Here is a 22,659-nt window from a genome sequence, read left to right on the forward strand (position 1 = left end):
TGGCCTGATATTATGTTCTTATTCCAGTGTGGGGTGTGTGTGGGGCAATAGAAGCTGAGTGATAGGGTCTCTCCAAGTGATTGCCAGAAGTGAGATGCGTCCTGGTCTTGTGTCTTACAGATAATCTTACAAATAGTTCTTTGCAGTTATATCATGCTTTCAACTTTAAAAGGATCATAATGCTGATTGTGTGAACTTAGGCAAATCACGAGAGGTAGAGCAGGAAGGGTTGCATCAGTGCTTAGTTCTTGTGGCCATTTCTTACACGCCCAGGGAAATGCTGATCACCACTTTGGGGCCAGGAAGCAATTTTTCTCCAGGCCAGTTTGGCCCCCAGTGATCCTGGAGGTGTTTTTTTTTTATCATATTCTGGGTGTGGAACAGAGGTCACTGGGGTGTGTGGGGGGTATTGGTGAATTTCCTGCATTGTGCAGGGGGTTGGACTAGATGACCCTAGAGATCCCTTCCCAGTCTATGATTCTATAATTCACCCAGGCTGGCTGTGGGCACGCCAGCACCTCTGTCAGGCAGAAGCGCCTGAGATCCTCCTCCTCCCCTTTGCCCAACTTGGAGGCGAAGGGAAGGGAGAGGGGGGAAAGAATGGATCCCAGGTGCTTCTGCCTGTCAGAGGGGCTGGTGCACACTTATTTATTTATTTATATTTGAATTTATATCCCGCCCTACCCCGAAGGCTTAGGGCGGCTAACAAGGGCACCATGTGCCGAGGTTAAAACAGTAAACACATAATTTAAAAACAATAAATTACAGTAAAATACAATAACAAATTCACAAACATTTAGACAAGATGGGGAGATCTTAACTTCCATAACTACTTCCCAAGATCTTATCATCCAAGCCATGCCCAGGCGCCTTGCTCCCCCCTTGGGGGCCAGGCAATCATGATGTTAATATGCCAGAGCATAGGGGGCAAAGGTGGAATAGTGATGTCAGGGGTGTGTGGCATATGCTAATAAGTTATGCTAATGAGCTCCTGCAGCTCTTTTTCTACGAAATGACCCCTGGTGGTAGCCAACCCATAAAAGCTTATGTGGTAATAAAAACTAGGTCTGAAGGCACCTAAAGACTTTCATTTGTTTCCACATTGTTTTATTGCTCCACTATCTTCAGCCCCCCCCCCCACCGTGGAAAGGATAGTCTCTCCTGATGAAAACTCGTAGTAGTTTTGCTCAGCTCAACAGTACCAATTATTTAAGCCCCTACAAAGTAGGCTGCCTGGTCGTGGACTTTTTCTGTGGCCTCTCCCACATTACGAAACAGTCTCCCAGAAGAACATCAGGAAATTGCTGTCTGTATTCCAGTTCCATAGGGGCTTCAAGGTTTGCTGTCTCTAGATTTATTTATTTTGCCTGCTGAATTTTATGAAGGGCAGCAGTGTGTTTCAGACAATATATTTAAGGTTTTAAACTTTCCGTGTGTTAGCTTTGGTGCAGTTAATTGCAGAATAAGACAGGAGACCACTCTGAAGACAAAAAATAAAATATTCCAGCATAAGCATTTGTGTGAAGTGTTGGTTTAGCTTTTGCTACATGTCCTGAGTTCCAGTTACCTGGAAGAAAGGCGAGCCTATGCGTGTTTTAAATTTAAAATATGGAGAAGTGGGTTTGGCTAGAACTCTCCTCTCTTACTGTGTGCTACATCGTGCTGGAGTCTGAAGTGGCACATTCCCCCTCAGCTTCCCCACCCCCTCACCTCGCCACCTGCGAAGACCTGGCTAATCTACTCTGCAGCCAAAACGATGAGGCAATTCCCTGTAGCCATACTTGGCTCACTTGACGAGGCTTGGCCATACTCCGTTGCATTCTGGGACGGCACTGCGAAAATGCGCGAGCTCAGTGGTTCGTCCGCCTAAGGAAGGACCGCGTTTGGGATTGGCTGGACCCCTGGAGAAACCGGTCTGTGATTGGTTCCAAGCGGGAAAGCTGCGCGTCGTCTGCGTCATTACGTCAGCACGCCGCCGCCGCGCCCTCTTACCGAGGTTTGAATGTGAAGCGGAGCTGTAGCTGTAGGAGGCGTTGCTGCTGCTACTCCAGTCGCCACCGCCGCCAGTGTTGTCGGGAGACCCGTCAGGTGAGGGTGCGTCGCCAAGAGCGATAACCTGCCTCTCCTTCCCTGGAAGTTGAGTTAGGAGGAAGGGGAAGCCTTGAGCGACCTTCGAGGCCCCCATAGTTTTCTTGGGTGGTGGTCGGGCTGCGGGCCCACAGAACTACGGAGGGAAGCATCTGAACTTGCTGTGGACATCTGAGCCCGCCCCTTTTTGGCTACGCGCGCTGGTGTTGGTTCCTGGGTCTATTCCTCTATGAAAGTGCCCCGTTGATTGGACCTCGTAGCTGTCACTCTGACGGGTGACCTGAACATCCTCAATCACACTGTCTCTCTCTGTCTCTCACCCCCTCTCCGTTTTCCTTCCCTCCCCAACGACCCGGGAAGAGCAAGCCCTTCTTTTACACCTTGGGGCTGGATAGGAGGAAAGAAGGCCTCCCTCCTCACGAAAGAGGTAGGGGGATGTAAAGAGCAACTAGGGAACTTTAATATGTTTTTTGAAGGAAGCTGTCGTGGAGTTCAAGCTTTTATGGAAGTACCGTATCCACTAAGACGAGGTGGCCAAAGGTTTGGTGCAGATACCAAATAGTAAGAGAAAGCCAACCTACACATGCTTAAAGCACACTGTTTCTTTAAATGTCAGCATGCTTAAAGCAGTCTGCTCCCATTGTATAAGTGTTCCTTACATCCTCCTTGAGTAAAGGTTTTTCACAATGCGTACTGCCTGATCCTTTTAACTGGAGATGCCAGGGATTGAACCTGGGAGTTTCTGCATAAAAAGTTGGGGCACTGGTGCTGTATCTGAGCCACAGCTCAACCTTGATGTTTTCCCTGTAATCTCTGGTGGTATCCTTAAGAGTGTGGTTGCATTCACCAAAATTTTCTAAGTATTTTGAAGTAGATCCAATTCATTTCAGTAGAGACTGGGTCTGAGGAATGCCATTTCTTCTTTTTGCCGAAGTCCCTTGGTTTTGTAGAGTGCAGTTAGCATGTTGGTGAAAAGGTCTGTTGCAGAGTGCACAATCTGTTTTTCCTTCTTTTCTTTGTGTGAGCACACACATATCAAGTAAAATATAACTGGGCAGCTCATCTCAAGTGTGTTCTTGAAGTATCCATATTGCTTTATCTTCATCCTGTTCTTCCCTTCTGTCCCTCATTTTATTGTTTCTCCTACTGTGGAAATGTAGATAGCTGCTTGTTTTCTCTTTGTTCTAAAGTGCCCTGTATAGTGCATAAATATTTGGTAATAAAAATTAATGTAGGATTGTAGTAATCAACCATTTAACAATTTGAAGGAACAAAAAGTCAGTTTAAGGGAAATTTTACAAGTTTATAAAAGAAATTGTGTGAGCTGTTCACTGAGATGAGGTCTATAATACACAGGAGAATCTCTTAAGAAATAAGCAGAAACTGAATTGTATGTTTTGCTTCTGCAAAGCAGAACGTTGCTTGGGCTGTCTCCAAGTTCTGACTTAGAACAGGACACCCAGCAATTCCTGGTTGTGTGATCAATGCAAAATAGATGGCTGTGTCCTTTATTCATTTGCACCCCACCTTTCTCCCAAATCAGTTTACATCATTCTCTCCTCCATTTTATCCTCTCAACCACCCTGTGAGGTAGGTTAGGCTGAGAGAGTGTGACTGGCCCAGGGTCATCCACTGAGCTTCCATGGCACATGGGAATTCAAACCCAGGTCTCCCAGATACTAGTCCAGCATTCTATCACTACCACACTGGCTCTTTCTCTCTTATCAGCATATGGATGATTTCTTCTTCCAGATTCCAAAAGGGTGTCTATATAGTGTGTTCTAGCAAAACAAGCATCTTGTAAAGGGTAACAGGTGTGTTATATACACAAATGCTCATGCCTTAAAGAATGTTACTCTCTAGGGGGCTACTGGGTAGTTTTCTGTTTTACCTCACTTCAAAACGGCAGATGATCTCTTTGAGGAACTTCAGTTAGATATATAAAAGCATGGGTAGTTGTATCAGCCAGTGTGTTGTACTGGTCAGAGTACTGGATTAGGATCTGGGAGACCCATCGTCAAATCCCCACTGCCATGGAAACTCACTGGGTGACCTTGGGCCAGTCACAGCCTAGTCTAACTCATAAGGTTGTTGTGAGAATGTTGTAAGTCACTTTGCCTTCCAGTTGGGGAGAAAAGTGGGATGTAAATGAAATAAATATGCCCGTAGCAAACATACCAGCTCTCACTGAGCTGACCTTACTAATGGTCATCTTTTTATAATTATTTCACAAAACAGATGAAGACTATTAGTGAGTGAGCCATGATAGACTGATGGTTGTTCCAAACATATTAAGAGAATGACGTAGTTCATAGTGTCAAAATTCAGTGATAGTTCCAGCAAGATTAATGAAGATATATTATGTATATTGATATCAAACTTATGATCTACTAAGGCTCTAAAAGCTGTTTGTGTCCCTTTTTGCAGTCTGTGGCTACAATAGAAAATGGAGAGGAGAGTCAAAAAGTTTAATTTTCTTTGTATCATCATCCCCTAGAGCATTCCGGTTTCCCATTTGGATCCATAAGTCCTCAGGGCAGACCAGCCTAATCAGTCCTCAACTTTTTACGGAAGCTGGTCAGTGCCTTAAACAGGTAGTAATCTAACTGTTGCATTGGTATAAGATCAGAACCTGTCAGTGCAAAAAAGTCATTCCAGCAAGTGTGCGCAGGGCTCAGTGCAATCTTGGACACTTCTGTGGAGTCCACAGAGTTCTGAGTTGCACCAGACTAGATATTGACATGGAAATTGACAGATATTGACAGGAAATCAAGTTACTAGCACTTTAGTATGTCTGTGGTTTTAGCTTTTCTATTTGTATTAGGTGATGTTTGATAATTTTATATTATATTATTGGAATTTTATTCTGTTCTTGTGTAAGCCGCCCTGAGCCAGCTTCGGCCAGGAGGGCGGGGTAAAAATCTAAATAATAATAATAATGTTCAAGTCACCCAGCACCATCTCACAATCCCCAAACAGTCCCTTTTGTGTTACTATGAAAATTTTATGACACTTTGGTGGAATTCTTTGTTGATAAAGATAATTATGAGTAATGTGCTTCCTAATGTTGATTATTTTGTCACTGTCAGTATTCAATATAAAATAGCTCTAAGAGTCAAGTATGTTGTAATTACTTGCCCTGGATTGGCTCCAAAGAATGTTGTGGGCAACCAAGATTTTTCACACATTAAATGGGGCTCCCTGATATTTTCCTTCCAACTCTGCTCCCCTCCTATTTCATCATGGTGTGTTGAAGATGGTGACCAAGAGGCTCTGAACTTTCCAGAGTGGGTTTTCAGGAAGCAGAGGATTGGTGAATGAGGGCTAATTCATAAATTGTGAAGCACAAGTAAATGTTTCGACTTGTGTCTTGCCTATGCAGCACCAACAAAAGGCACTGGCGAGGTAGCCGTCCATGAGTATCAAAGAGACAGTGCTGAAAGGCAGGCGTCCTGTGTGGACAAAAAGCCACACAATGGGGGGGGGGTTGCATCAGGGAGCAGGAAGCAAACAAAATTGCCCCCCTCTGCCTTTTTGCATCAGCTTATCCGCTAGCACCAAAACAGACAAGAGTGACAACTTCACCTATGTTCCCCTCTTCACTGGAGCCAATTGTGTTGCATGGCTTTAAACCCTTACTCTTTTGAAGCTCATAGGTAGCGGGGGATATCTACTTCTGCCCATACCTTGTGCAGGAGGGACATAGGATCCAGTCCTCTGTAGGTCTTTGGATCTTGTTCCTGAGTTTATCAGGAATGTCAAAGTACCCTCATTCTGGATGGGGGATTTTTTTTTCTGTGTAAAACTAGTCAGTGACATTATATGGAAAATTTTCAAATACCATATTTTCCCCATTTTAAAAAAAATAATTGTTTACTAATGCTAATCAATAACATAATAAAACACCACCAGTCAAATTGGGCAGTTGCAAAGTTCTAATAAATTTTTCTCAGGAGACTTTTCCAAGGGATTGTGCATTGTTATACACACACACACACACAAATCTCAACTGCCTTCTCCATGCTTTGTGGAGAGACCAGGATCTAAATATTTATAATAAATGAAACATACCATATGAAGTGTGTCTTACCGGATTTTGGGGGGGATATATTTCTGCTCAGCTTCTTTTTGTTATTGAAAAACAACTGAATGATTTATATTACAAGTGGCGGCCTATGAGACTCATGGGGGGAATCCCAACTAGATGTAAAATTTCTGGAAATTTTGAAGCTCAGAAAAAAAAACCCAGGTTTTTTTCGGGGGAAAATGGAAAATTTCAGAAAAATTGAAAAAAAAATGCTACATTAGCACTTTTTTTTTTTTCCAGATTGAAAGTCATTCTGTTACTTTAGGAACATAAAATATGACTATGGACATTTTTACTTGGCATGAAATTATTACAACTAGCATATTAAAAATATAGTGTATCCAAACAATTATTACAAACAGAATACCCACCCACATGCAAAAACAAAACTGAAACCTTTTTCTTTTCTTGTGACAATAGCACCTCCTAAAGGAAGAAATGCATCTTGTTCTTGCATTGGAGAGTTCAGTTTGTAACCTAGGACTTGCTTGTCCTCATTGCACAGACATTAGCTCAATCTTATACCATACATATTTTTTAGAAATGATTTGGAAAATATTTGAACACCTTGTCTTAAAATATTTTATTCATCATGTTAAAATAAAACGTTCCATAATCAATTTTTTTTCTTTTTTCAATTTTTCCAATTTTTTGGGAAAAAATAAAAAAGGCTTCAGGAAAAAAACCAGGGTTTCCCCAAATTTTTCCGGTTTTTTTCCAGGCCTTCACATCTCTAATCTCAACCCCCCAGTTGCCAAACCTAGTGCAGCTCCAGGCTTCATCACCCGCCTTTGAACCCGATTATAGCAGCAGCAGTGCAGAACCAAGGTAAATGCATTGTCTTTGCATGCACAGACAGCATTCTTTGATGGGGAGATTTACCCCCAGTGTATTTTTTAACTTTGCAGATTTTCCTGCAAACCTAGGGGAGCCCTGCCCCCAAATTTGCAGAAGAATCTGTTTTTAGTCATTGTGGCCCCAGTCCATGGATTTAAGTATCTGCAGATCAGTTCACACATGGCTATTAGATATATAGATATCAAATTAACATTTTATTTATTTATTGACATTTGTCTTATTTATATTCACATTCATCTTTCTTTGCTAATATATTGAATCACTCGTTCTCTAGACTGGGTCTTGATTTTTTCTGTGCTCTACATTATAACATGTGTCTTGGGAATGCTGTGCCTTTTGGCATCTCTGTAATATTTTCTCCCTCTCCTTCTCTGTATGCTTTTGTTTATATATTATGTAATATAACCATGCATTTGATAACGTGGCTTTGAATTATAGAATACAATACCTTCTTTAGCCTTCAGGGTGTTATAAGATTATTATTTTGGCTGTAGCAAGCAAACACATCTTCTCTTCTGGATTTCCTTAGTTTTATATGTTGTCAAAGGCTTTCATAGCCGGAGTTCATTAGTTGTTATAGATTTTCCGGGCTGTATGGCCGCGTGGTCTTGGCATTGTAGTACCTGACATTTCGCCAGCAGCTGTGACTGGCATCCTCAGAGGTATAACACAGAAAGATGGAATACTCTCTGTGTCAATGTGAGAAGAAAAATGGTAGGCAGGTAATTTATATCTACTCAGGAAGGTGGGGTAGGGCTGAGTCATTATCTTGTAGGAATTTCCCATGCTAATGGAGAAGCTTTCCTGAGGAGGTTCTTTTGCATATGGATTGGCTGTTGAAATTCTAATCTTATCTGTAGTGCTGTTGTAAGATGTAGAGTACTTGTGTTTTTCAGGACAGGGAACCATGCCCTGTTTATTTTTAAACTCTCTTCTTTCCTGTTGAAATTGTGTTTATGTTTAAGCTCCTCCATTAACATGTCACAACCCGGAAAATCTACAACAACTAATTCTTTAGTTTTGTTTATTAAGTACAAGTTAAATAAATATTCTGTGGCCCCGGTCACACGGCAAAGTTGCCGCGGGAGAGGCACGGATGGTGGGCGGATTATCCGGGCACGATCACACCCCAACATCTGGGAGTGGAGCGCACCTGTGGCTTACGGCCAACAATGCGCCTTGAAAAACTAGTACCTCCAAGGTACTAGTAAACGTTTGCCACGGGCTGCCTCCAGACGCCCGTGGTGTGATCGTGCCAGCGTGCGGCATTCCCCTCCGGTCCCTCGTTTACCCGCCGGCCGAGGGAAGGACCCGTGGTGTGCCGCCGGCGCGTCTGATCGCGTAATTGCGCATCAAGCTGCGCAGGGCCAATTAACCACGCCTCCCCCTGGTAGCCTGGGTGATTAATGTTTGCACATATAAAGGAACTGAAATATTTTTTCAAACTGTTAGATAAGTCATTTGTGCAGTACAGTGAATGGACATGTTCAAAGCACCATGCTAAATGGTGTACTCTGGAAAAATCCTTGTTTGGTTCTACAAATGAAAATTAGTTTGGGTTTCAGGGCTATCTAATAGCTTGCCCCAGCATAGTATTTGATTTTTTTTTAAAGTCTGCTGTACAGGAAACATTTATCTTGAAAGTTTCCCATGACAGGGAAAATACTACTGACGATTCTTTAAACCCGTGGTTCTCAAAGTGGACTGTAGCTGTGACCTGCAGGGCTGTCTGTTGCTTTCCGTAAATCAATAAATCAGATCAATGCTTCTGCTACATTAAAAGGACTTGGTGGCAGGATTTGAGAATTCATGCTTTAGATGCCTAAATGGATTGAAAGAGCCACACAGGGTGTAACAGATGATAGCCACGCATATAAATTACAAATTATTTCTGCTTGTGTTATATCTTTAGTTCATTTTTGTGGGCAGGAGGGTGTTTAGTATATTGTATTTTCTGGCATCATTCTTAACACCAGTTTCCTTTTAAAAAATTGTGTGCTGAGGTGCATAAAATGGGTCACATGGGCTGCGGTCACACGGAGCAGTAAGCACGCAAGAGGGACGGAAGGGAGGCGGAGTTTCCGGGCGCGATCTCACCGCAACATCTGGGGAGCGTAGAGCTCCCGTGGCTACCCATGGCTACCGTCCGAAGACGCGCAGTAAAAAACTAGTACCTCCGAGGTACTAGTTTCCGGAAACTGCGCAGCAAGGGTGGGCGCCTGATCGCGCCCCTGCCGGACTCCTGTGGCATCCGGCGCCTGCCGGGTGGTTCCCCCCGCCTCCAGAAGCGCCCAACAGCGTGTGCGCACAAAGGCGTGCGGCGTTAGGGTCGAGGGAGGCCCATGGGGGGCTGCAATGGGGGCGAGCGGCAGCGGCCAGGCAGAGAGCGGGCCGCGTGTCCCGGGGGGGGGGAGGGAGGGCAGGCGGGCAGGGAGGATCCGGCGGGTTACTCCCCCCCCTCCCCTCCCCTCCTTGTGAGCGGCCCACGGATCCTGCCCAGAGTGGGCTATGCACGGCCTGTTCCATCCCCTTCCAATTGGCCGGATGCTCTCAGTGGAGGTGCGGATGCTCGTGTGATCGGCACCTCCACCTTAACTACGGGACCTCGCTGGGACCTCGCCGGGTCGTCTGATCCTGCTGCCGCGAGGTATTTTGCCCCGGGGCTAATAGCCACGCTCCCCCCCCCAGTTTCCTGCCCGTGTGACCGCAGCCTTAGTTGTTCTGTGTATCTAACACCCTAAAAGTGTACTTTAGAACATTTTGTTTATTTTTAGGTTCTATAGTTATGGAGCTGAGTGATGCCAATTTGCAGACTCTGACTGAATATTTGAAGAAGACGCTAGATCCTGATCCCGCTATAAGGCGTCCTGGTAAACAGTTTGTATTCTTAAAAATGATGTTTGTTTAGCTATTCTCTGCCTAAGTGATCATTAGATTTTTTTCAGGAGTAACAGTATTGCCTAAGAATTAAGGGCTTTGCAGACTAACAATATTCCATATAAAAGAAGCAAGCTTGAAACTTTATGGGACATAACGTTCCTCTGAAACAGCAGGCCTAGTGCTCAAATGAAAAAGTAACACAGCTTCACATGTGCCAAATGGGACGCCCTCTACCAGTGTCACAACATAATGCAATGTTGTGAGAAGAAGAGAATATTAAGCTATGATTTGGGGTCAATTTTCTTTTCAAAAGTTGAAGGATTCTCAAATTGTTCTTGAAAATTCCAATTTCATACAAAAATCAGTGGTATAAAAGATGCTATTAGCAAGGTTCTGATCGGGTGAAACATGTGGGTATTGTAAGAGACACAGAAATAATCTCACTAAGATAAGGGAAAGGGTAGGGAGGGGGTCGTTTTTTACACTTGTACTTATTAACCTTAGGACAAATTAGGATAGGAAGGTTTTTCAAACTGTTAGCTTGCCAAAGATAGGGGAGCAATACAATTCTTTCTGCAAGCACAAATTTATTGTATAGTGCGGGGGGCCCCAATGTGGTGCCTGTAGGCGCCTTGTTACCGCTGACACCATTTCCTGGTGCCTGCCAGGTTTTTTTAGAAAGTGGGTGTGATCAGGTGGTGCCAGTGGAGCTTCTGATTGGCTGTTGGAGATCTGACAGATACTGCCAGATGAGTGTTTCTTAGTGAAATCTGTGGGCATACATTTCTTTGTATACAATATGTTCATGTTTTAAAAAGCATCCTGTTAAACAGAGCTTCTGCCTGAAATGCTGAAGAGCTACAATCAGAGTTACACATAAGCTCACTCCCTGACATTCTGTGATTGGCTCCACCGCCTGCGACAGACGTTTTGTGGTTGTGCCCACCAGCCTGTGTCAGATTTCTAAAGGTAACAGCAAAAGCACTGTAATAAGATACTAAATAAAACTGAAATTAAATAAACTTGTGTTTTTTCTGTTGTGCAAAATATATACTAAAGTCTACAAAGATAATAAAGTCTACAAAGGGAAGTGCAATGTTTAAAACAACAAAAATATCCTCCTATACAAGCATTAGAAGATTTTGGTTAATTTCCAGTTATTTTTGTTAAAATCTGAACTGGTACCCTATAATAAGATATCTGTAAACAACTGCAGAACTATTCTGGAATGATTGTTACCTCTCTGGCATTTACATACACTTTGAAGAAAATAATTTGTAACATTATTGATACTGGTTTCACTGAAGAGGATTAACAAAATGAGTGAAGCTATATCCGGGATCCTCATGTGACTCTTCTTTCAAATGACTTTGTGATTCTTCTTTCATATTTGAAAGTTTGGTGCAATAGTTAGGGGCATGGACTCTAATCTGGGAGAACCGGGTTTGAATCCCCACTCCTCTACATGGAGCTGCTGTTGTCATAAGTTCTTTCAGAGCTGTTCTCTCAAGGACAGTTCTCAGGAGAGCTCTCTCAGCCCCATCTACCTCACAGGGTGTCTGCTTTGCGGAGGGGAAGGGAAAGGGATTGTAAGCCGCTCTGAAACTCCTTCGGGTAGTGAAGGGTGGAGTTTAAATCCAATCTCTTCTCTTCTCTATAATGTTGATTCATTTTGTAATTATTTTTTGTTGATTTAAAATTGTACTTTTGTAGACTTTATTACATTTGTTTTTGTTGTTCAGTCGCACCGTTGAGTCTATATTTTGCACAATAGAAAAAAATACTATACACAAGTTTATTTACTTTATTTGAGTTTTATTTAGTGTCTTATTACAGTGCTTTTGCTGTTACTTTGATCCTTTAGACACTGTAATCCTTCTTATGCTAGATTTCTAAAGGTGCCTGTTGGCTCAAAAAGGTTGAGAACCCCTGATACAGTGTATTTTTATTTATTTATACTTTTGATTTATATTCCGCCCTCCCCGCATGTATGCAAAATGGAAAACTTATTTCAGTAATCAGCTTTTCTCAAACTGATTTTTGCAGTAGTAGAAATGAGTAAGTCCAGTAGCACCTCAATGACTAACTAAATTTGTGGTTAAGGTATGAGCCTTTGTGAGTCACTGCTCACTTCGTCAGATACTATATCTGATGAATACCATATCTGAAGAAGTGAGCAGTGACTCTCAAAAGCTCATACTCTACCACAAATTTTGTTAGTCTTTAAGATGCTACTGGACTCTTACTGTGAGAGAGCCAGCTTGGTGTAGTGGTTAAGAGTGGCGGACTCTAATCTGGAGAACTGAGTTTGATTCCCCACTCCTCCACATGAAGCCAGCTGGGTGCCCTTGGGCCAGTCACAGTTCTCTCAGAACTCTCTCAGCCTGACCTACCTCACAGGGTGTCTGTTGTGGAGAGGGGAAGGGAAGGTGATTGCAAGCTGCTCCGAAACACCTTCAGGTAGTGACAAGTGGGGTGTAAAACCAACTCTTCTTCTTAATAACATTTGGAGCTGGATGCACTTGTTTTGTTGATCTGCCATTTCAGAGTCCAAAGGAACTAAAGCAAGGACATCGTTTAGACTATGCTGGTTTATCAGAATTTAGTGGAGACTCAGAATTTAAGCAGCCACAGCTGCTGAATCTGTATTCAGAACTGGTTGTGGTTGAAAAGGCAGAAATGTAGCTCTGGTCAGACTGAAAGTATTGTAGATATGAGAACATTATTCTCTATTTCTTTCCTTTATGAGCTATGTAAATGTTAGCATTTGCTGACTGCCTTCTATTTGAAGTAAACTCTGTGAAATTGTTCAGACTTTTTGCTAACTTCAGGATATTCCTTTGCAGCGGAAAAATTCCTTGAATCTGTCGAAGGAAGCCAAAATTACCCACTGCTACTCTTAACGCTGCTAGAGAAGTCACAAGATAATGTTATCAAAGTCTGTGCCTCTGTCACATTCAAGAATTACATCAAAAGGAACTGGAGAATTGTAGGTATTCCGGTAAATCATGCCAGTGCCTAATGTAGTTCTGAATCCTGTAGAACTGCAAGTACCCTTTGAGCTTGTGTGGGTAGCAGCAGAAATTTCACAGTTGAAGCTATCCAATAGTAGCTTACTGCATTTGTATCTCTTTTGTGAGGCCAGCGCTGAGCAGAACCCTGCTTGCTTTGGTCAGCAAATTCCACCCATGCATTTGTTTTCCCGGTGCAGAATGTACAGCTGGGGCTGTGTCAGGCTGCTTTGATTCTAGGCTTATTGGGATTTTGATCGGAGGCGGGAAGTAGGGAGGCAGGTTTCATGCATCTGTATGCCACTTAGAGCACGAACTGGTGCAAAGATCTGGACCCACTAGTTGGGAAAGTGTCCTGTAAAGTATTTGTTGCTATTTGTATGGAGAACCCCTTGAACGTGGGACACATTGAGCTTGTCCAGAGTGTTCTCTGTGAAAACTTTTTTATGTGGAGATGCTGTTAGTGTTATAACGCTTGGTAATGCTGATCAATGCCACTGTAACCTTGAGGATAGATTAATGTAATGCATTGTATGTGGGGCTGGCTGTCTCTGAAAACTCTTCAGTTGTCACAGAACACTGCCACTAGATTATTAATCAGTTATTCCATTATGGTTATGTAACACTAGTAGTTGAGCAGCTTCAATTGTTACCTGTTTGTTTCTGGTCACAATTCAAGGTGCGGGTTGTTACATTTAAAGCCCTTCACTGCATGAGTTCAATGTATCTAGTGGACCACCTTTTCCGACATGATCCTGTGCACCAACTAAGGTTGTCAAGTGCATCACTTTTGGCAGTCCCCTCTATTTGGGGAGGTTTGCTTACGTACAGCACATGCACACTCGTTTACTGTGGCCATGGCCACACTTTGGAGTAGCCTGCTGGATATGGTACAGCAATCCTCTCTCATTCTCTCTTCCATAACAGGTGCAAAGCAGAATTATTTTGATGCGCTTTTGGTGGAAATAACTAACAAATGTCTCTGACAGCTGGTCATTGTATATGTTGTAACAGTTGCAGTTAACCTGATGTGCATTGTTTTATGTGTTTTTAACAGTATATGTTTATATTTTGTTAGCTGTCTTTGGATTTGTGGAAAGGCTGGATATAAACATTTTAAATAAATGAGTTAACTTAACATTTTGTTTGTAGATCGAAGATGAACCAAACAAAATCTGTGAAACAGACAGGATAGCCATTAAAGCCAACATAGTACACCTGATGCTTAGCAGTCCAGAACAAATTCAAAAACAGGTGAGGAGACAGTGACATCAAATAGAAGCCTTCTTATTTGTAGAGGAGAATGTTGTGTTTGGTATGAAGTACTCATTGCAAAATAAGATACAAACCAAGCTAGAATATCTGTGCATTCTTCCAAATATATGAATGATTCTTAAAAGTAAATTGATAAATGCTGCATTGTCATAAAAGCCATGATTTCTTTGCTCAGCAAGGCATAGACAGACAGGAATGGGAATGGCTATGATTGTAGTTCCATGTTACTGCCCTGTATCATACAGTTCCACTCAGCTTCTTCAACTTAAGCAATGCTTCCGCTAATGGAAGGGTAGGAGGGAAGGCTCCTTGGTTAGAAGGCAGGTTGGCATTTTCTTTTTCCTCTCATGCACCTGCTGAAGATACAAAATACAGAAATGCAGGAACATGTGACTTTGGGGTATGCTAGTCAATATGCAGGCTGTGTTGGGGACCAGTAGGCATGTTTCTACCATTTTCATTAATTATGTGTTTAGCACTATGTCTTCTCTAGTTTCTGGGGAAAGTCCTGTATTTAGATAACTATAAGACAACTTGGGAAGCGAACCATGGCTCAGTATCTCAGGTTCAATCCCCAGCATCTCCAGCTAAAAGGATCAGGTGGTAGGTGATGTGAAAGGTATCCCACCTGAGACCCCTGAGATAGAGAGCCACTGTCAATCTGGGTGGACAGCACTGACTTAAATGCATCAGTAATGTGATTCAATATCGGGCAGCTTCATGTGTGTTCTACAGTATTTTCTTACAAATCACTACATGTTTGTACTTTCTTTTTAGTTAAGCGATGCGATCAGCATCATTGGTAGAGAAGATTTCCCTCAGAAGTGGCCTGACCTCCTGACAGAAATGGTGAACCGCTTTCAGAGTGGAGACTTCCATGTTATTAACGGAGTCCTTCGCACAGCACACTCTTTATTTAAAAGGTACGGAGAAGCAGCATAAATTTCTGTGTTCCAGTTTGAACGCAAAAGCTTTATTTTAGCAAGAATAGCTTTTGATTGCTGCCTCATTTCCTTTACACAGATGGTTTTCAACCCTCCTAAAATTTATCACATACAACTTATTATGACTTTACCTTTTTTGACAGGTACCGTCACGAATTTAAATCAAATGAACTGTGGACGGAGATCAAACTTGTCCTTGATGCCTTTGCACTACCACTGACAAATCTTTTTAAGGTACAGCATTGTGAAATCTAGAATTTACTTAAAAGAAAGCTTAATCCTTAATATCTGTCACCTGTGGGAAGGTCTTTTTTCCATCACAGCCACCCTTCCCATGTTGCTGTAGGTCTTTTATCAGCTAAGAAACTAACATATTATTCCAAATGGGTAGCCCAGATTGGTCTGTAGCAACAAAATAAAGCAGGAGTTCAGTGGCACGTTAATAACAGAATTCCAGTGTCACATTTCGTCAGTCAGAGCTCACTTCATCTCGGGCCTGAAATATACATTCACAAGGTTGATCCATTTAGATAAGGTGGACTGTGATTCTTGTTATCCATCTGTTATGCTCCTCTCTTTTTTTTCCCTTTAAGAGCTCTCAGGTGCATAGGAATTCTACAGATGCAGTTTCATTCATCAGCACTGTAGTGGTGGAAATAGCAGCTACCCACTGAACTTCCCAGCTTTGGAGTTCCTAATTCTTAACATGTTATAGCACAACTCTGTAAGAAGCTGCTAGGTGGTATAGTCCCACCTTCCGTGAGACAGTTTTATTTTAGAAATGCTTTTAATAAGCTGGGTGCCTGTATGTAACCTTTAGGGGAAGAGAGAGGAGACATCTGATTTTTATTATCTAGAATAATTTAAGTTCTCAGGACTTAAGCTGATTTCTGCTACTTACCCTTTTTTCCCTTTAAGTTCATCTGTACTTAACAATCCTTCACCAGTCTAACACATTTCAGTTCTCCTCAGGCTTGTGTTAGACGTTTCCCCCCCCCTTTTTATTTCTTTTGATTAATTATAAAATCCTATTTTTGGCACATCTGATGAGACACTCCCACCTTTTCTGTGGGAGGTTTTGTTTGTTGTTTCTATCATTTACATAAGGGCTGATAAATATAGTGATGTTGGTAATAGTATTGAGTTCTTTATGCTGCTTAGCTGCTGGTTTTGTTTTTATGGTTAAGCTTTTTGCCTTTATACCTCTCACTATAAATATATCTTAACCAAAATGAAACGTTGTCAGGTACGTTGCACTTACATGCTGGTGGTGGTGCTGATCTCTTTTCATCTAGGCCACAATTGAGCTTTGCAGTACTCATGCAAATGATGCCAGTGCTTTGAAAGTGCTCTTCTCCTCTCTGATTCTGATTGCTAAGCTGTTCTACAGTTTAAATTTTCAGGTAAGCCATCTTTGTTTTGATTTGTTATTTTCCTGATATCTGATAGATCTGCTCTTCTGAGCCACAACCTAACATGTCCAAGGTGCCTGAAAATTCAAGCGGCACCTTCAGTGGTGGACAGCGGCTGGGTGATCAAAGATCGCAGTATTGCTAGTTGAAAATGATTAAATATTTATAGTTTCTCAAAAATCTGGCTGCATAAATGTGCTAGGATAAATTATTTAAAAAGCATTAACAAGTTTAAAGGAATGTGCAAGTTCCCTCTTGGCATTAAAAATACAATTTTCGTGATCTTTCACACTTGAGTGCTTCTCCCGTTCCTTCTGATAAGAGTCCGTTTAATAAAGCTTGTGATAAGAAGCAAATAGGAGAAAATGAATAACAGCTTTTGACAGTCAAGAGTTCCTAATCTGAGGGTGCTGGGCCTATTTAAGTAAGAGCAGACAATATTTCCAATTAAAAAGTTGTTCTTGCCTGTATAGCTAGCATCCTCTGTGGGACAGGATTCATGAGTGGGTGCTTTGGTATTCTTCCTCAAGTGATATTTTGTCCTTTTTTTGAGCAGATTGCCTGCCAAAATAGAGTAGAAAATATGCTGCTTCTAACTGAACAAACTAAAATCTGGATCTTAATTTTGTTAGGATCTTCCTGAATTTTTTGAAGATAACATGGAAACCTGGATGATGAATTTCCACAACCTTTTAACTTTGGATAACAAACTCTTACAGACAGATGTAAGTAATTACATGAATGTTTTTTAAGGTTTCCATGTAATGAGAACATTTTTCTTTAATGTACACATTTTGCAAAAGTTCAGGTTTATCTAACAGATAAAAATAATTGCCTGTACCTTCCAGCATAATAACAGAATATTAGCTCTGTTACAGTTATCATAATGTTTTATGACATAAGCATGTTTATACAGAGCAGACAGGGTAAAAATGGAAACATTAAATAATAAAGGGTTTGGGTTGTGCTTTTATTTATTAGGATGAAGAGGAAGCTGGTCTACTAGAGCTTTTGAAATCCCAAATTTGTGATAATGCAGCCTTGTACGCCCAAAAATATGATGAAGAATTTCAGCCTTACCTTCCGCGTTTTGTCACAGCAATCTGGAATTTATTAGTCACAACTGGTCAAGAAGTTAAATATGATTTGGTAAGCTTAACTGTGTGTCTCTTTTCTCTCCAGATTGAGATGAACTTTTTAGTATTTATTGAAACTAAAGTTGCTTTATGTCTGTCTTGCAGTTGGTAAGCAACGCAATTCAGTTTCTGGCTTCAGTTTGTGAGAGACCCCATTATACACACCTTTTTGAAGACCAGAATACGCTGACGAGTATTTGCGAGAAAGTCATTGTTCCCAACATGGAATTCAGAGGTAGTATTTTTACTTTTTAAAATGGAATCTTGATGGTTTTTTACAGGAATCAGAAACTGCTGAATCTTCAGCAGAGAGAGCTTCAAGACATTTGGTATATTATGTAGCTTTTTGCTAACTGATATCCTAAAGAGGCTTACAACATGCATTTGAGTAGGCAGAATAGTAAAGACACTCTTCTGCTTCTACATGTTAATAGTGAGAAGTGAAATTCCTTCAGATACCTAGAGAAGTTGAGTTTTACCTCCCACTGCTCCATTTAAAACGGAGTTTGTTTTTAGCTTATGAAATATAACCGTGGCAAGAGCTGTTGAACCATTCTTTTCCCCCAGCCTCTTATTCTCAAAAGTCTTTCTATTCTTAGCAGTCATCAAAACATACTGACTATTGCACAAATGCATGCCAGTTGAATCCAGGCGCTAATGAGGCTCATGCTGTTTGCAGAAGTCCAGATTTTTTTCTTTGAACACAAAGTGCTTTTAAATCATCCCTTAGCTTCACAAGCAGTTTGTAGTACAACAAGGGAGATTACTGTTCAGAAGTGCCAGTCAATCTCCTGCATGGGCTCATGAAGCAAGCTGCATGATGGTTTGGATCCGGATCTGAATCACAGATCTCAATAAGAGTTTTGCATTTACCGATTCCAGCTGCACATATTGATGGTTTCTCAGCCCTAGTTAAGTGCATCTCATAGACCATTCTTGGTCCTAGTAACTTCATTAAAAAGGGTATAAAACTGTGACTGGCTTATTTCTACCATGTCATGCAGAAGAACTCACTAGAAAAAGCAATTATGCTTGGTTTGGTTAGCGGCCAAAGGAAACTGGGCCGCCAAAGAATACGGTGGCTAGACACAATAAAAGTCATCACCAGCCTGAGAATGGAACAACTCAAAGAAACAGTACAAGATCGGAAAATGTGGAGAGATCCAGCCCATAGAATTGCCAAGAATCAAACACGACTGAATCGCTAACAAAATAGTTTATTTTAAATGAAATAAAGATATTGCAAACTTAACATATATTACTTACATGTGTGGTTTAATATTAATACAAATCTAATTATTTTTCTGTGGACTACTTTTTTGCAGCGGCTGATGAAGAAGCTTTTGAAGATAATTCTGAAGAATATATCCGAAGAGACTTGGAAGGATCTGGTAATAACAATTTTTTATATTGGCACTAAGGAACTGAAGCAGTTTGCTGAACTTTGATAGGGAAAAATGACAGTCTTCTCATCCTAGAGTAGGCAGTCAGTTGTTAGTGTGTTAAATACTGCTGTCCTTCAGGCTTTAGATGTATAATGGGTGTATTTTTGCATTTGTCCTGAGATTCTTCCATCACACAAGGATAGCACTTACTGGGATACATCTGATGGCCTTTGAAGCAATTTTGCTTGATCTGAGGATTAATGATTTCTTAGCTTGTGTTAAGGGGTGTCCACAAAAAAAAGTTCAGGATTTTTCAGATTCTAATATATCGGACCCCCCAAAAATTTGGGATTCTCGGAAAAACTCGAATTCCTATACTGGTATTGTATTCAGATTTGGGTTTTTCCAGAAATCCCAATTTTTTAAATAGCTTATGGGACCATTATAGTCAATGGGGAATCTATCTGGAGGTATCCAAGGGTGGTGGTAGGGTTGCTTTTTGAGATAGAGGCACCACAATTTCAGCATAGCTTCTGTTGCCTCTCCTCAAAAGACGCCCCCAAGTTTCAAAAAGATTGGACTCGGGGGTCCAATTCTGTGGGCCCCCAAAGAGGGTGCCCTTATCCTCCATTGTTTCCAGTGGTGTGGGAAAATAGCAAAAAAAACTAAGGACTGATGTCAAACCAGAGAGTCTAGAAACTGAAGGGGGGGATTTTTCCAAGCCAAACAGAACCAGTGCATGGACAGAGTGCCCCACAAACCCAGTGCGTGTACACAGTGTCCAAAGAAGGTGCCCCCATTTTCCATTGTTTTCAATGGAGGGAAAAAAGAAAGCATTTAAGGGAAGGCACTGGGTTTTGTTGGATGCTAGTAAATAGCACTGGTTCTGCTGGGCACTCAGTACATGCTGTGCTAGGCTTGCAGGCCCCCCACACACTTGGATTTGTTGAGCTGGCATTACCACAATGGCATTTGTTCTTCTGGGCTCTCTGTACATGCACTGGCTGTGGTAGGCTTGCCACCACCCTTGCTTGGATTTGTTGAACTGGCATTGCCACAGTGGCACTGGTTCCCCCCCCTTCAGTTTCTACTGCAGAGACTCTCTGATTTGACATCGGACTCTTGCTTTTTTGCAGTTTTCCCCTCCATTGGAAATGATGGAGGATGGGGCCCCATAAAATTGGTCCCCCTGGTCCAATTTTTTCAAAACTTGGGGGGTGTCTTTTGAGGAAAGGCACCAGAAGCTATGCTGAAAATTTGGTGCCTCTAACTCAGAAAACAGCCCCCAGACCCCTGCATACCCCAGACAGATTACCCATAGTAGCCTATGGGGATCATTTACTATAATGGTCCCCATAGGCTATAAGGGAGCCTAAGGCATTTATAAAAGTGTTGCTGTCCTTTTAAATGCATTTGCGAAGCTGCAGCTTCACCTGGAATGGCATTTAAAGGGAGTGCACTTTCTCTAAACGCCATTTAACTGCCACTATCCTGATTTCCTGGATAATGCCGAATTTGGGGGGGGGGGGGGGGTATGTATCCAGGATTGGCTATGCTTCTTAGCCAAAAACACACCCCTCTCGATATCTGTCTGAAAGAATGGGTAAGTTCCGTACAGCGGTAAAAACGGAGCTGTTTCACCAGGCATTCCAAATAAAAACTGATTGCTCCGGTGGGGCCGCACTAGCACTTTATTACAGGATGCCGCTGTATTTATTTATTTAGCCTAACTGTATGTATTGAAATTGTATGAATTGTATTTTATTTTGTATTTGCTGGTTTTAAACTGTTTGTTGGTTTTAAATTGTTTGTAAGCCGCCCTGAGCCACTTCGGCGGGAGGGCGGGGTAGAAATTTAATAAATAAATAAAAATAAAATAAATACTGATAAGGTATTTTCCAGCAATTTTTTCGCCTCAAAGCCAAATGCACACCCTACTTGTGTTTTAATAGTTGCTAGTTTTTTCACGTTTGTGATAAGGGTGTGTGTGTGTGTGAAATTATTAGCAGCAGCACTCTTTCTGCTTAAGACAATAGCTGTAAGAGTGATAGACAGGCAGACCTCATCTGTTGAGGCTTTGATCAGTAATATATGGATTCTTATTGTATTTTAATTGATGTATTGTAATTGTTTTTAATTGTTTGTCTGTTATGTCTGATGGAACCTGCCCTGAGCCTGCTGTGCAGGGAGGGTGGGATACAAATCTAATAAAATAAAAAATAAATCAAGATAGGAAGATAGATAGGAAGATAGAACAGCAGCACTGTGGGACAGCATAATATAAAGTGAATCACCTTCTACACCTTCATTTAATTAATATCTGCTTCCTTCTTCTTCTGGAAACTTACCAGCTGTGAACGTTGTCTCAAATAGATATCCATGCCCTTCTGCTGGAGCTCAGCTAGCTGGAGACCTTCCCTGTAGGTAATCTGCCACTCCATTCTTTCTACAGCAATACATTTCCCTCTGTTCTGATTAATCAAAACAGAGTTCCGTCTGTTGTACTGTAGTGCTGTAAAAAGAATGGAGTGGTGGATTACTTACAGGAAAGGTCTTCAGGTATCTGAAGCACAATAGAAGTGCTAGAGAAGATGACCGGTTACAGTGCTCCACTAACTGCTTACATCAAGACATCAGTCCAGTATATACCCACTTGAGACAGTCTCCAGTGAAGTATCTAGGATTTATTTCTTAGGAATGCATAGAATCAAGTTGCAAAAGTTTATGGGGCACAGACCAGTGTCTGCAGGACGCAGGCCATCCTTATGGGCTCTGTATGAAGTTGCTAACTGCATTGAATAAGATACGGTGTACTTTCGATATTTTCTAAATTCAGCTTTGTAGTAAAATTCTGTGATGATCTGTGTCGAATGCTAATAATTAAACTAATGCATCTTTGTATCTTGGGACCACATAAGGTGACTGGATACTGAGCCTATCTTATTAGCATTTATAGAATGATTTTTTGCTCTTTATGAAGAGCCAAATATTTATGTATTATTTGTTTGTTTATGTATTAGTTTTTACTTTATATCCCACCTTCGTTGCTGAGACTTGAGGAGAATCAGTCAATGTAAATAATGTAATTGGATAGCACAAGGCATCTACTGACCAATTCAATAGGACTAGGATTAGAACATTAGAAAAACAATGAAAAAGAAAACAGTATCATACAGGATATATCACAGTGTAGTCCCTGGCCGTGAAGGGATTTATAGGGGATAACCAGTATCTTGATTTGTACCTGGTAACTGATAGATAGGAGTAACTGCAGAATGGGTGCAATATGCATACTCCGCATAACTCCTGATAGTATCCAAGCTGTGCCATTCTGTACCAGACGGGGTTTCCAAGTTGACTTCAAGGACAAACCCATGTAAAGTACAATATAGTACTCTAGCCTCAAGGTAAATGTGACATTAAATCTAAATGGCCAGATCAGCCAAACTGAAGTGGTGAACCATTGTACAGGTTAAATAAGGGTTGTAGAAAACATTTTCAGCAATAGTACTGTGTGCAGAATATCCCTAGGCTGTTAACACCAAGTTAGCAAGGATTAGCTGGACCCCATTAAATGTGGGAA

The 22,659-nt window shown here is 41.5% G+C and overlaps 1 protein-coding gene across 1 annotated transcript in view; it reads left to right on the forward strand.

Moving 5' to 3' along the window:
• The first annotated feature begins 1,987 nt into the window (after positions 1-1,987).
• CSE1L (CSE1 chromosome segregation 1-like (yeast)) overlaps positions 1,988-22,659 on the forward strand; it is a 40,114-nt gene continuing 19,442 nt past the window's right edge. Inside the window, exons 1-11 of the mRNA XM_015410911.1 lie at positions 1,988-2,088; positions 9,808-9,903; positions 12,760-12,902; positions 14,077-14,178; positions 14,977-15,122; positions 15,287-15,377; positions 16,439-16,546; positions 17,188-17,280; positions 17,537-17,704; positions 17,797-17,926; positions 19,017-19,082. Coding sequence (XP_015266397.1) covers positions 9,819-9,903; positions 12,760-12,902; positions 14,077-14,178; positions 14,977-15,122; positions 15,287-15,377; positions 16,439-16,546; positions 17,188-17,280; positions 17,537-17,704; positions 17,797-17,926; positions 19,017-19,082 — 1,132 coding nt within the window. The 5' untranslated portion in view covers positions 1,988-2,088; positions 9,808-9,818. The remainder of the gene's footprint in view (positions 2,089-9,807; positions 9,904-12,759; positions 12,903-14,076; positions 14,179-14,976; positions 15,123-15,286; positions 15,378-16,438; positions 16,547-17,187; positions 17,281-17,536; positions 17,705-17,796; positions 17,927-19,016; positions 19,083-22,659) is intronic.

This window comes from Gekko japonicus, unplaced genomic scaffold, assembly GCF_001447785.1.
Source record: "Gekko japonicus isolate JY-2015 unplaced genomic scaffold, Gekko_japonicus_V1.1 scaffold125, whole genome shotgun sequence".
NCBI lineage: Eukaryota > Metazoa > Chordata > Lepidosauria > Squamata > Gekkonidae > Gekko > Gekko japonicus.